We start from the raw sequence: 13,752 nt of genomic DNA, 5'->3' as shown, positions 1-13,752 counted from the left end.
TTTCATTTAACACCACATATTCTGAAACTAATATAATTTTGTAAATCAACTATACATCAGTAAAAATCTATTGAAGAAATAATTTATAGATTGACTCTTGTCCTCTTTATTTGGCCTCATCATCCCTTAACCATATACTCTTTGCTCTATAGAAGACTTGCATTGCTCTGAAGAAGACATTTATTTCTACCTCTGCATGCTTACCCTTTCTTGTGTTTGGAATACTTGTTTCTTTTTATGCATCAGATGAACTTCTGCTCATCTTTCTTTTTTTTAGTTTTTTTAAAAAAATAATTTTGAATCACTATGTTGTACATCTGTACACCACATATTCTCTAACTTGTAGTCTTATCAGTGTCTATTTTAGGATCTTCATTTTTTAGATTAATAGACTATTTTTTAGAGCAGTTTTGGCTTTACAAATGTTTGTAAGTTTTAAAGAGAAAAATGCAATAAATAAAATTCTAACTGCGAGAGGAAAAAAACCTCTCAATTTCAAAAGGCCAACATCTATCATTTTAGCACAACACAGTTAATTATGTATAAATGTTAGCAATTTTAAAAATCCTTTAAATATGATCTCTATGTCCATAAATTAAATTTCTAATTCTATATTAAAATGCAAAGTAACATTTTAAAACACCAAGTGAAAAATTACTCTAACATAATCACATTAAATATAGTAAGTTACAACCAGGATATAAGGAATGCCATCAAATAATTATCTCAAAATAATACTATTATATAAGGATCAAATTCCAGAATCACTGTTACAGTTTGTAAAACCAAGGTTAGCCGGGTCCAGGAATTAACATATCCTTAAATTCTTTTGTGCTGTAGATTTATGCCCTGGCTTCTCTGTACCAGAACCCTAGTATTCAGACATAAATGAGATTTAATCCATTTGCTTATAATTTATTTGCTGTAAAAGAAACACCGTATTATATGCTTTTGTTTGTGTGTTAAGTAGAAGATATGCTATTATTTCCAAGATATCAGGGACTTAATGCTTAATTATCAACACCCATTTGAAAAAAGGCATTGCTTTGACTCACAAATTTCTTAATTACTAACAGTGGGTTTTCTGAGTAGGAGTGTGGTATCTAATTTATTTTTGCAGATGTGATTACATGAGACTGAATTTTAAAGTAGCAAAGCTTTGAGTATCTTCCCTGTCAGCAGAAAATTCCTCCATCCCTGCTGCTGGAGAATATTGCTGCTTGAAGTGTTAACAGGGAAATAAAAACTGCAGTGAGAAAATTGATACAACTGGTAAATGCTGCTTACAAACTGAAAAAGAAGTTAGGTTGTCAGCAATAAATGAAGTATATTATTCACACAAAATATGTGGTGTCACCTTCATCACGGTAACTTGCTGGGAGTGGAAATTAACTTGGCTGGTTCCAACTTGAGGAACCTAAAGAAAAGTAAATATCTCACAGATCAGAGTACCTTTACAAAGGACCAGCAACTGACAATCAGGAGGACCACAGCTTAACTTCTCTCTGAGGACAAAAGACGTTAAGTGCATTTCAAGAACAGTAACCAAGGTTCACTGAGAAGCAGGTTCACTGATCACTGAAAAATCAAGTCATTGTTATATTTTCGGAAAAGTTAACTAGTTTAAAATATGCCCCTTTACTTCTGGAACATGTCATCATCTACACATTACTGAGACAGAATAAGAGAAAAGAATATGTATTTTAATTAATTACAACTCAGTTAGGAAGTGAAAAGAGTAACATAAAAATGCCTACCCGTTTGGCTGAGCTGAGAAGCACTGCGGCTTTTCCGGGAGAGACCAACAATAGCTACCATTTTGGCCCCAATGCTAGAGCGCCGCTTTTTGCTGCTGGTGCCCAAGGCGCCCACTGCAGTGTCAGACTGGCTGCCATCATTCTTCTCCAGCGAGCACATGTCTCCGCTGATGCTGCTGCTTTTAGTCATGTTCTTCCCTGAGATGCCCATTTGTCTGCTTTGCATTTTGGATGTAAAGACACTGTAGGCCGATGGATCATTAAAAGTGAGGACAAGAGTAAAAAGGAAAAGACAGAAAAGGTATTTTAGATGAAATATCTGGAGTATAATTCAAGTATATCATTAGTGGGACATATTTTTAGGACTCAAAAATTTTCAAATACCATGGTCTTGAATGGGTTTTACTATTCAGGGCCAACCTTAACGTAACTATCCAAAATCAGACATGATTTCCTTTCTGCTTTCAAAGAAGGCACTGGTTTGCACGGCCACAGGAAAAAAATATTTGCGAAAAATCAGTGGGCTCATTTAAGAGAATATGCTGTCCTGCAAGTGCAATAAACTTTGAGGCAGTCTTATAACATATGAAAGAAGTTTCCAAAGCATTCTTCTCGAATTTGCTTTACTATGGCTTTCAAAGAGAAATTCGAAGAGTGGGGAAATTTTACAAAAAATGGCAAGAATTACAGCATCTATTGCTAAGAGTGGCTCTTTAAGTTTCTCATTTTATTAATGAGATTTTTCTAATAGTTGTTAAATTTTCTAACAGGGATTGATGTTTTCATTAGTTTTGAATTAAAAATAATTTATTTCACTTTACACTTTCATATATTGATATAAGTTTATATTCCAAAAATGAAGAAAAGATTTTCCTCTTGCATTCATTTGAAAGAAAGAAACATTCAGTTTTCTAGACAATATGGTCAGAAGGCAATAATTTTTAAAACATTTTAAAAATTTTTAAATATTTTTTCCCCTCTGTCCTAGAGTAAAGCCTACTGAAAGGTTAGGACCAGGGATCAAACCTGGGCCCCCGGCAGTGGAAGCATGGAGTCCTAACCACTGGACCACCAGGGAATTCCCAACACATTACCTTTATTAAAATATGTTCGTTTCCTCCAAGTATTTAAGAGGGAAAAGACTCAGTATGAAATTTTTTAAAAAGACAGTAAATTGTACTATTCACATTACTTCACATTAGTTTTAAGAAGAAATGAGGCATAAATAAACAAGAGAGAAAGAGAGGAGACAGTGTATAACACTTCTACAATGCCCCAAATCAATCATTTCCAAGCTTGTTTAATTTTGCTATTCTTCAATAAGCAACTATAGAGTAAAGTAGAAAGAGTTTTGGAGGCAACAGATGGGGGCTTAAAACCCAGATTTGCTGCTACTTAACTGACTTCCTTTAGAAACATTAATTGCTCTACTTGACCCTCAGGTTCCTCATTTATAAGAGAATATCTTATTGTACTTTCTTATATTAAAGAATAGAGATAATATATCTAAAGTAAAAATTCAGTAAATAAAAATTAATATTAGGGAATATAGACAATGGATAAAATAAGGTTAAAGCCCTTCAACATGTATTATATATGTAAATACTTAACAGCATCAATAGAAGTGATATTTATAATTATAAATTTTAAAACTTCTGAGATTCAAACGTCTAAACTGGTTTTTCATATAGCCAGCACTATGTAATGGAGAGTGGACTATACTGGGAGCCAGGAAATCTGGGTTTGATCTTTGGCTTTACTGACTGATCTTGGGAGAGTTGTTTCCCTTTCTGGAACTTAACTTTCTCATTTAATAAATGAGAAAACCTAAGTAAAGCACTAAGAAGAATGGGAAACACATAAGAGCTCCCGAAATTACTCTCTTCCTCCTTCTCCTTATTATTATCACCACCACCAGCACCATCATCATCCATTAAGCATCCATTAAACATGCTGAACTGGAATATCTATAAGGTCCCCTTTAACTACGAAACACTTTGCTCCCCAAGTATCTCTTGTTTCATGGATTCTGGGCAAATGAACATAAAAATGCAACGTATGACTTTTATGGTATGCTATCGTCAGAAAAGGCATGGTATTGTCTAGGAAAGTCAAAGTTTAGTTGAGACTAAGACTTTCAAAATAATATGTTCCATAGTCACAATAACTAGTACTCCTGTTATGTAGGAATTTTTACCCCAAACATACTTTTCTAAAAGAACCTCCTAATCTACTACCTACCAAAGAAGTCAAAGATAGACTCTCAAAATATTGTACCTTGTGATTTTTGCATTTTAATTCTCATGGTTGGATATAAGGCATAAAGAACTTGTCCAAAATTAAGCAGGATATAATAAAATACTAACTGAACGGATAAATCAGATTACAGATAAGTATTTTAATGACCATTTGGTTTTAAAGAAGTATACTTCTCTTCAACCTAACAACTTTGATAATGCATTATCTACAAAAAGCGTTACTAAAAGTTTTGTAAAATGGTTCTACTTCTCATCTCCTTGAAACTTAGAGATCACCAGGGATGAGTTTACGAGTAGTTGCTCTCCAGTGCTGTGTTTTGAAGAGAGGGAGACTGAGGCTAGGGTATCACTACTGGTTTCCTTTACTTTCCTCACTTGGACATCACCTAAAACTATAAGCAAACAATACTGCAAGCAAACAAGCTATCAACCAACATTTTAAAAGTTTTATGACTCTTTATTTAAGGACTACTTTGTAGTAAAGAATCTGTAAACATGGGCGATCATTTGGAATGCTTAGTGTGGTTAAGAAAGCACAGACCCATTCGTTACATTATCAATTACTTTAAAAGAAAATTTTGTAAGGGTCTGGTAATATGGTAACTTTCCAATACTGCTGGTGCTAGTACCAATGACAGATTTCTGAAGGGCAATATGGCAATATGTATCAAAAGCATTTAAAAAACATGCCTACCCTTTAACCTATCAATACTACTTTTAGGACTTATCCTAAGGGAAAACAGCAATGTTCATAGATTTAGCAAGAATGATATTTACTGCAGAATTTATTATAATAGTAAAACACATACACACACATGGTAAAACCCCATAAATGTCCAACAGTAGAGGGCGTTTAAATAAGTTATGTTCATCAATAAAATAGAATGTACCTTTGAAAATGCTGTTGTAAATAAATATTTATTGACATAAAATATGTTCTTGATATGGGAGAAAGGGTAAGAGGAACCAGGTATCTACAACTTAGCTTTGGCTGGCACACATACCAAATAGGAATTTACCCTACTACTAGGGGACACAGGTAAATTCAAATCCCAGAGTGACACACTGTCACAAACAAACAAACGAAAAGAAATTCATATAAAAAGAAATGAACATCTCTTGATAAACTGGGTAGTTCAGGAAACCTGGATTCATAGATGATCTACTAGTTATTTGCACAAGAGGGGAATTAAGGGAATATAAAGAAAAATAAAATATGTTCAGGATGTTTATGTTCTTTGGGAAAAAAAGTGTCATAGCAAGAAATCTAAAGGATGTACTGTGAACAGCATGCTAAAAAGTAAATAATTTTTATTTTCTCTGGTTGGTAGTCATGCTTTTTAAAAATGTCCTTTTTTTTCTATTTTGTTTTTTCCAAAATGAACATAAAAGGTATTGGTAACAAGAAAAAAATTAAACAATCAGACAAATGAAAAGAGCAATCAAGGACAAAAACAGGCCAAATAATTCAATTTGCATAGTTCATTCCATGGGCTAAAGGTGTACCATGGCTTTCAAGCTAATTCTAAGAGATTACTACACAATAATACTGGGCATTGATATAGGATGCTCAATTCCAGAAAGAAACACAGTGTTTCCACATTTCTAAATATTGTTTTATGCATGTTTTCTAATTTTTGGCATTAGAAAAATAATGAAGAACTTTATATATTTAGTATTCTTGAAATGTGTAAAATTGCCAATACAAGTGATTTATTTTATGACATGATTGTAGTTGTTGAAAGTTGTATCCCAAAAGATTTTTTAAAGGGCAAATCTAGTATCACCTATCATTGGGAGAAAGGTAATGAAAGGCAGGTAAAATATTTGTAAATATTCTCCAAAGACTTAAATAGCATATTTACGGGATTATAGGAGCTATGTGATTAAACTAAATGAAGTTTATAGGCCAAAAGTATTTTTAATAGGTTTGAATGAATAGAACTGAGTAGTCTAGCTGTTAAGATAAACAGCAAACACAGGACAAATTCTGAGTTTGTGAGGGTATGAGCATAAGAGTAACATTGTAAATAAAATATACAGTCATGAAAAAATATTTCATCTTATTGAGAGCTGGGAAGGTGGTTAGGAGAGAACCCTAAATAGAGCCCTGGGACCCAGCCAATATTTTACCTCTAAATATATCATTAATGGACAATTTGGAGACAACATAATTACCTTCTTTAAACAGTGACAAATTTATAAAGGCTAGATCATTAAAGGAATAGGAAAATTGCTTTATTAATTGAGCATTCATAAATCCATTTAAACTCTTATGTCTACCTATCTATCTATCTATCCACCTATCTATCTATCCATCTATCTACCTACCTACCTACCTATCTATCTTTACTATCTCTTGAATTTATAAGTTCTCCATCAAATCATTGAATAACAGATCCCCTCCCTGCCATGAGTTTGAAGAAACTTACTTTAAGGAAAAATTTTAAACTTTATAAATCAAAAGTGTATGTTTCTCTCTCTGCCTATCACACAGTGATTGGGTTTTTGACTTTGTTGAGACAAATGAAATGTTAGTGGAAGTGAGTCCTAGCACTTCTGTGGAGAAGCATTTAATCGGTGGTGTTCAACTCCAACTTCTCTTTCCCTCTGCCCCTGGGACTGTGAAAGACAGGGCCTCTATCAGACTGAGCCCCTGCGTGACTATAATGGACGGAAATGAACTTTTGTTGATTATGCATCTAAGAATCCAGGGCTGTTTATCACAGCAGCACAATTTAATATGTCTTGAGTAACAAAGTCAGGAGACACTGGCTATGGAAAAATCAATTAGGAGTTTATAGCAATAATACTGGGAAAGTAAATAAGAACTTAGGCTACTGTACTGCTATTACTAATAGAAAGCAAAGATTAGTGTAAAAGTTATCTGGAAGGAACCTTCTATACAGCTTAGTATCTGGACCTGGGAATAAGATATAATCATAGTTCAAATTAGTTAGCATATACCATATTCCAGAGGCTATCTCAAGTGCTTTATATGAATTAACTCATGTAATCCTCACAACAACTCTTAAAGAAAACTGAGACCCTTAGAGAGTATAGTGTTTGTCCAGGTGGTACTGATTTAGGAAACGATCAACACCGGAACCAGTGGAATTTCTTGATGGAAAGGCTGAGTAAGAGGAGGCTGTACACTCAGGCCAAGTGTTCAAGGGAATAGTCAGGGCTCAACAGATGGAGTCAATAAGTATTTGTTGAACAGGAGAGGACAGATGAAGCCAGGATGGCCTAAGTAGGCAAGCCAAGAGGGTAAAGAGAAATGAAGAAGGTTGAGAAGACAGTCCAAGGAATACTTATATTTTAAGATTAGGAAAAAGAAGAGTGACTGAGGTGAATAGAGATGCATTCTCAGAAATAAGAAAAATAGAATAGGGTTAAATTCCACAGAAGACAAGAGAAGAACGAGGTTCAAGACAGTTGTGGTGGTCAAATGATGCAGAGTTAATTAGCAGGAACATTTAAGAAAAGCTATGGATTTAGAGGTTTAGAGGGCACAATTTACCTTTAAGAAAGCAGCTACTGAAATAGAGAAATTCCTATTGAAATAGAGAAATTCCTTCAAGATGGAGAAAACTTTTTAAAAAACTCAAGTGAAAGAGTTTGATTTAAAACATTAAATTTTTATGCTGTGAGGAATTTTATTAAAGGGGAATAGAAGGAACCCATCTGTATATCTGTTTAATAAAACTGTCTTATCACAATTTCTAGATCCAAAACTACACGGGTAATGGTTTACCAGAAAAGTTTCTTTTACTCATTGGTCCTCCTTTTCCTAACTTAGCGAATGAGGAGGTTAAAGATCATTGTTAAGGTACTTTTAACCTCCAAATTTTTATGACTATAATGCCTCCGTTAATGTGGTTTTTAAAATTAATCCCTTTGAAAATTTCACGGTTCTTTTTTTTTCCGGACGCACAGGCTCAGCGGCCATGGCTCACGGGCCCAGTCATTCCGCAGCATGTGGGATCCTCCCGGACCGGGGCACGAACCCGTGTCCCCTGCATCAGCAGGCGGACTCCCAACCGCTGCACCACCAGGGAAGCCCTCTTTTTCTTTTTCATTCAGCTTTGCCTACTGTTCCCCACGATTTCCCTTGATATATGTATTTTAAGCAATAACATGTCTCCCTTCACAAATTTCCAGAATAAATTCCATAATTCTAACTCATCAATTCAATGTGTATATAATCTCCTTAAATTTTTCTATTGTTTCACCTGTACTTTTCAACTAACCTCATTATTTCTATATGTAAATATTTTAGGCAGAAATAGACTTCCCTCTAATTCATTTTCAGGTCAGCTTGTCTGATTTTACCACATGATTACATAGTACTTTCAATAACATGAAAAAGTCCTTGACAAATTATCAGAAGGTATGTTCACTGGCCTATTACTTCAAGGATCAGTTTATACTTTTCACCATTCTTACTAATATCAAAAGAAAACTAATAGTTAAAATTTTGTGGGAAAAAAACCAAAAAAACCCCTGAGAACTTGATTTATTCTTGCTAATCATCCAGCTCTATAATCAGAGTACCAAGTTTTGTAGAGTATTTAACAAATGATGAATATTCTGCACTATTGAAATGATTACACTACATAAAAATTCACATTATGCTGCTAAAAATAACACTGAAAGCTAAACTATAATACGAAAATATTCTTGGACTGTAACTTTAACCTAAATAAAATCACTACATGTTGAGTTTCAAAATGTATAAAAATGTATAAATGGCTATAGATTAAAGATATTAATTCCTCTAAAGACTCTAAAGTACAAAGTACATTAGTTCCATATTTTGAAAAATAGTGGATACTCAGATTTTTTTTCAAAAACTTGATTACAAATCAAATCAATGTTAAAAAAAATCTCTACTTTGTGTAATCACATTGCATCATTTGTAATCTCATTGCATCAAACATACTTTAAACTTATAAATCTTGATTAAATTTAATTACTATCTATAAAACTCCCATATCTAATTAAAATCAATTTTTCAAATTCATATAGAAGAATCTACCAGAATTTCTGGAGTCCCAAAGGATTAACAAAACCAAAAACTCATTCTAGAATTTTTTTCAAGAGGCCAAATATATATTATCCATACATTATTATTTTATATTTAGAAACAAGGTTGCTTTATTGAAGTTGTCTATGTGTTCCTTATACTTGACTGACAATAACTGAGCAAAAAGAAGTTGTTTCTTGCCCTTTCATCTTTCTTAGCATGTGTGGGAGTCAGGTAAAATAATTTGTAGAGAACCAGAAATAACTTCCACTGTTCCAAGTTCTTAGAATTTGTGGCATCATGTCACCTGGCACATTATTCTTTTAGTGAGCTTTGCATTATTGCTATAGTAAAGCCTTTGTTATCAGAAAAGATAGCAATTTTTACCATCTATCCTCTTTAACAGATAGCAGGGCTCAGGAGACTGGGCCATAGGATGTGGAACTGTCAGTGAAGAAGAGCACATTGTGCTTTCTGAGACAGTGTTGTTACCAGTTACCAGGTCCTTGCTTGCTCGGGAGAAAATGAGGGTTCTGGGCTTAGAGATAAAAAGCCAAGAAGGAGCTCTTTCATCAATAGCACATAGTGACAGGCCAATGATTACAGATATTTAAAAATACCTAAACAACAAAGCTCCAAGTGAAAATTTTTTGTACTCCTTAATTCAATTTTAGTGGGTATTAAAAAATTAACGTCTAAAGAGTGTGTGTGTCAAAAATAAAATCAAAATGGATTAAAGACCTAAATGTAAGGCCAGACACTATCAAACTCTTAGAGGAAAACATAGGCAGAACACTCTATGACATAAATCACAGCAAGATCTTTTTTGACCCACCCCTAGAGAAATGGAAATAAAAACAAAAATAAACAAATGGGACCTAATGAAACTCCAAAGCTTTTGCACAGCAAAGGAAACCATAAACAAGACGAAAAGACAACCCTCAGAATAGGAGAAAATATTTGCAAATGAAGCAACTGACAAAGGATTAATCTCCAAAATTTACAAGCAGCACATGCAGCTCAATATCAAAAAAACAAAGAACCCAATCCAAAAATGGGCAGAAGACCTAAACAGACATTTCTCCAAAGAAGATATACAGATTGCCAACAAACACATGAAAGAATGCTCAACATCATTAATCATTAGAGAAATGCAAACCAAAACTACAATGAGATATCATCTCACAACAGTCAGAATGGCCATCATCAAAAAATCTACAAACAATAAATGCTGGAGAGGGTGTGGAGAAAAGGGAACCCTCATACAGTGTTGGTGGGAATGTAAATTGATACAGCTAATATGGAGAACAGTATGGAGGTTCCTTAAAAAACTAAAAATAGAACTACCATACCACCGAGCAATCCCACTACTGGGCATATACCCTGAGAAAACCATAATTCAAAAAGAGTCATGTACCACAATGTTCACTGCAGCTCTATTTACAATAGCCAGGACATGGAAGCAACCTAAATGTCCATCGACAGATGAATGGATAAAGAAGATGTGGCACATATATACAATGGAATATTACTCAGCCATAAAAGGGAACGAAATTCAGTTATGTGTAGTGAGGTGGATGGACCCAGAGTCTGTCATAGAGAATGAAGTAAGTCAGAAAGAGAAAAACAAATACCGTATGCTAACACATATATATGGAATCTAAAAAAAAAAAAAAAGATCATGAAGAACCTAGGGGCAAGACGCGAATAAAGACGCAGACCTACTAGAAAATGGACTTGAGGACACGGGGAGGGGGAAGGGTAAGCTGGGACAAAGTGAGACAGTGACATGGACATATATACACTACCAAACGTAAAATAGATAGCTAGTGGGAAGCATTCGCATAGCACAGGGAGATCAGCTCGGTGCTTTGTGACCAGCTAGAAGGGTGCGATAAGGAGGGTGGGAGGAAGGGAGACGCAAGAGGGAAGAGATATGGGGATATATGTATATGTATAACTGATTCACTTCGTTATAAAGCAAAAAGTAACACACCATTGTAAAGCAATTATACTCCAATAAAAATGTTTTAAAAAAGTGTGTGTGTGTGCGCGCACGCGTGTGCATGCATGCGTATGTGTACTGATTATATTTTTTATTTTCAAGATATTATGATGTTTTGCCAATTTAAAAACCTTCCTGGCTGGGGAGAGATCGCCCCTTCAGGTGCAAGCCAATCCTTAGAGACAGTAAAGGGCTCAGCCTGGGGCATGCCTTTGATATGCAAATTAGCCAACTCCAGAGACAAACCTCTTCTATCTGGCCCATTTACACCAAAACAATATTTCCCTGCCCTAAATCATTCCAGGGCCTGGTACAAAGCAACTAGAGACCACCCCTATAACCCAAAGCCCATCCTGCAGAAATTATTCAAACTAGCTAATCTTCAACTGTTTACTCTGCCTTAGCTTGTCTTTTTTTGCCCCCCCCCCAATAAAGGTTCTGTCCTTGACTTTTCTCTCACTCCTGCCCCTTCTGCCTCCTGACCTACCCTGCTGCTTTCCCACATGGCTTTGCGTGTAGTGGCATGCCTCCTGTTTCTTGGGACAAAGCTTATTATAAACTTTGTTTTCCTGAGCCCCTTCTGTGTCTCCTCTGTGGCCATATCTGTCCGACCATTACATAGAACAAAGAATACTATGTATGTATGTGTGTATAAAATAACAATACTTCTTGTCAAGAACTACGGTTACTGGTATTCAGTATTACTGAGTACTGGTAATTTCTCTTTGATTAAATGCAGTGTTGATAAACCCAATGTCTTCAAATTCCCGACATTATCTCTTTGTTCACCCTAAGGAAAATGGTATTATTCTTTCATGTAAAAATGTGCAAATACATGATTTAATTTAGTATATTTGCTTAGCTTGTATTTATGCATGTAGATAATGTTCCAGTCATCATTAACCAAGTATAAGCTTGCTTTACATGTCACTCAGAAATCACCAAGAACAGAAAGATTATAATCTCCTTCAGTGATTACAATGACAGTAATATTTTGACAAGATGTCCTTGGTCATATATACTGAATTTTCCTTGGAACCATTTAGAGGAAAGCCTTCAGCTTCTTAGAAATCTAAATTTATTTTTTCTTTTTAGATTCCAAAGTCAATCAGTTCTACAAAGATTGTGAATTTCTGTTCTGGAACCATGTCTCGGTACACACAATGCTAGTCTTTTAAGGTTAGAAAATCCACTGGAATTGGGGCTAACATAGGGAAGTTAGGTGGACATTTTTTAGTTTAGTGCATGGTTTTTGAAGTTTTCCTACAATTATTATCAAACTGAAAGACAAAGAATAACATGGTAAAACCATGCAGTGTAAAAAAAAAAAAAAGAAGCATCGCTAAATTTTTCTGAGCTAAAGTATGCTTTCTTTAATATTTAGAATTTCTGACATAAATGTGAGGTATTAAATATTGCATCTTTGGCCTCATTAAACAAACAAAGCAAAATATACAGTGAGAATGTCAAGAATAAATCTATGCTTCTCTAAGTGTCAGTATTTTATACACTTTCTTCGGTTGGAGTAATCAACAAAATGATTTTTTAGGTGTTTTACATTTTGCTTGCCAAAAAATAAGGTATTTTAAGAGAGTTACTGTTCAACATGCTTCAAAGAAAAGCAAATTAGATTTGCAATGGGCCTAATTCTTCATATTGGGGTAAGGAGGTAGTTCTACTTTTCAGATTCTCTTAAGCTTAGGTCATGGTCCCTCAAAGGAAAAGTTTTATATTTGACTCTTAGGTAGATATGTACTTCAATAATATCAGTGATTTATTCAAGGCAACAAAATCTGGCAATTTCATTAAGAGGTGAAATGTAAGTTTAGGTTCAAAGTCAGTCAGACATGGGTTTCTATCCTATTTCTATCATTTAATAGTTCATGACTTTGAGCATACTTCTTAACCTGTTCTGAACTTTAGTTTTCTCATCTTTTTATTATATACCTTTCCACTTGAAGCTTTATGGGGCAAGACCTTTATCTCTTTTGTCCACTGCTAGAGTCCAGGTTTTAAAATAATGCCCGGGGTCTCCACTGTAACCTGGGCATATTTGTGGCAAAAGTGCTCACATGAAACACTAAAGTATTATTTTCTCAAGTTTGTGTTGAAAACTAACAACAAAAATTAATTCAAGGATATTATTACCTCCACTGCAGTTAGCTACTTTATGAAACTAATACAGTTTCATTTTCAAACGAATTTTGAGAAGCCAAAGCCTAGAAAATAACGTAGATAATATCTATTCACCATAATGAAATAATAAAGATAAATAGAATTTAAGCAATTTGTAAATGTCGTGTTTCAAACATACTTCTCCTGCAGTTTATTTATTGACTACTTCTGCTTTCAAGGATATTTATCTAGTATTAAGTTCTTTTCTTTAATGAACATAACCTGCCACTTCTCTTAAACTCATGTTTGAATGAGTGAATAATGAATTGCATGCACAAATGAGAATACAAAGTATTTTTTTCACCTTGACATTTCTTACAGTATTCAGTTATAAGCATATAAAAAACAGATGTGTTTATATATTTCAAGTTACACTGAATATTTATTTCATAATAGGATTTTGACTTTATATGTTGAAACCAATAATGTTGCTAACTGTCATTAAGTGGAAACCCTAAATTTTAAATGTAAAAATGTAACATTTTTTACATTCTACAGGATTAAATCCTTATACTTAAAAATTCTTAT

At 34.1% G+C, this 13,752-nt stretch overlaps 1 protein-coding gene across 9 annotated transcripts in view; it reads right to left on the bottom strand.

The window, feature by feature from the left end:
- The window catches only part of RIMS2 (regulating synaptic membrane exocytosis 2), a 590,231-nt gene that overhangs the window by 90,103 nt on the left and 486,376 nt on the right, over positions 1-13,752 (bottom strand). For all 9 annotated transcript variants that reach the window (XM_060115826.1, XM_060115828.1, XM_060115819.1 and 6 more), the window contains one exon: positions 1,758-1,999. In XM_060115826.1, the coding sequence (XP_059971809.1) occupies positions 1,758-1,999 (242 nt within the window). The remainder of the gene's footprint in view (positions 1-1,757; positions 2,000-13,752) is intronic.

This window comes from Mesoplodon densirostris, chromosome 13 (assembly GCF_025265405.1).
Source record: "Mesoplodon densirostris isolate mMesDen1 chromosome 13, mMesDen1 primary haplotype, whole genome shotgun sequence".
Lineage (NCBI taxonomy): Eukaryota > Metazoa > Chordata > Mammalia > Artiodactyla > Ziphiidae > Mesoplodon > Mesoplodon densirostris.
The sequence above is the reverse complement of the archived record's forward strand: the minus strand, read 5'-3'. Positions and strand labels throughout refer to the sequence as shown.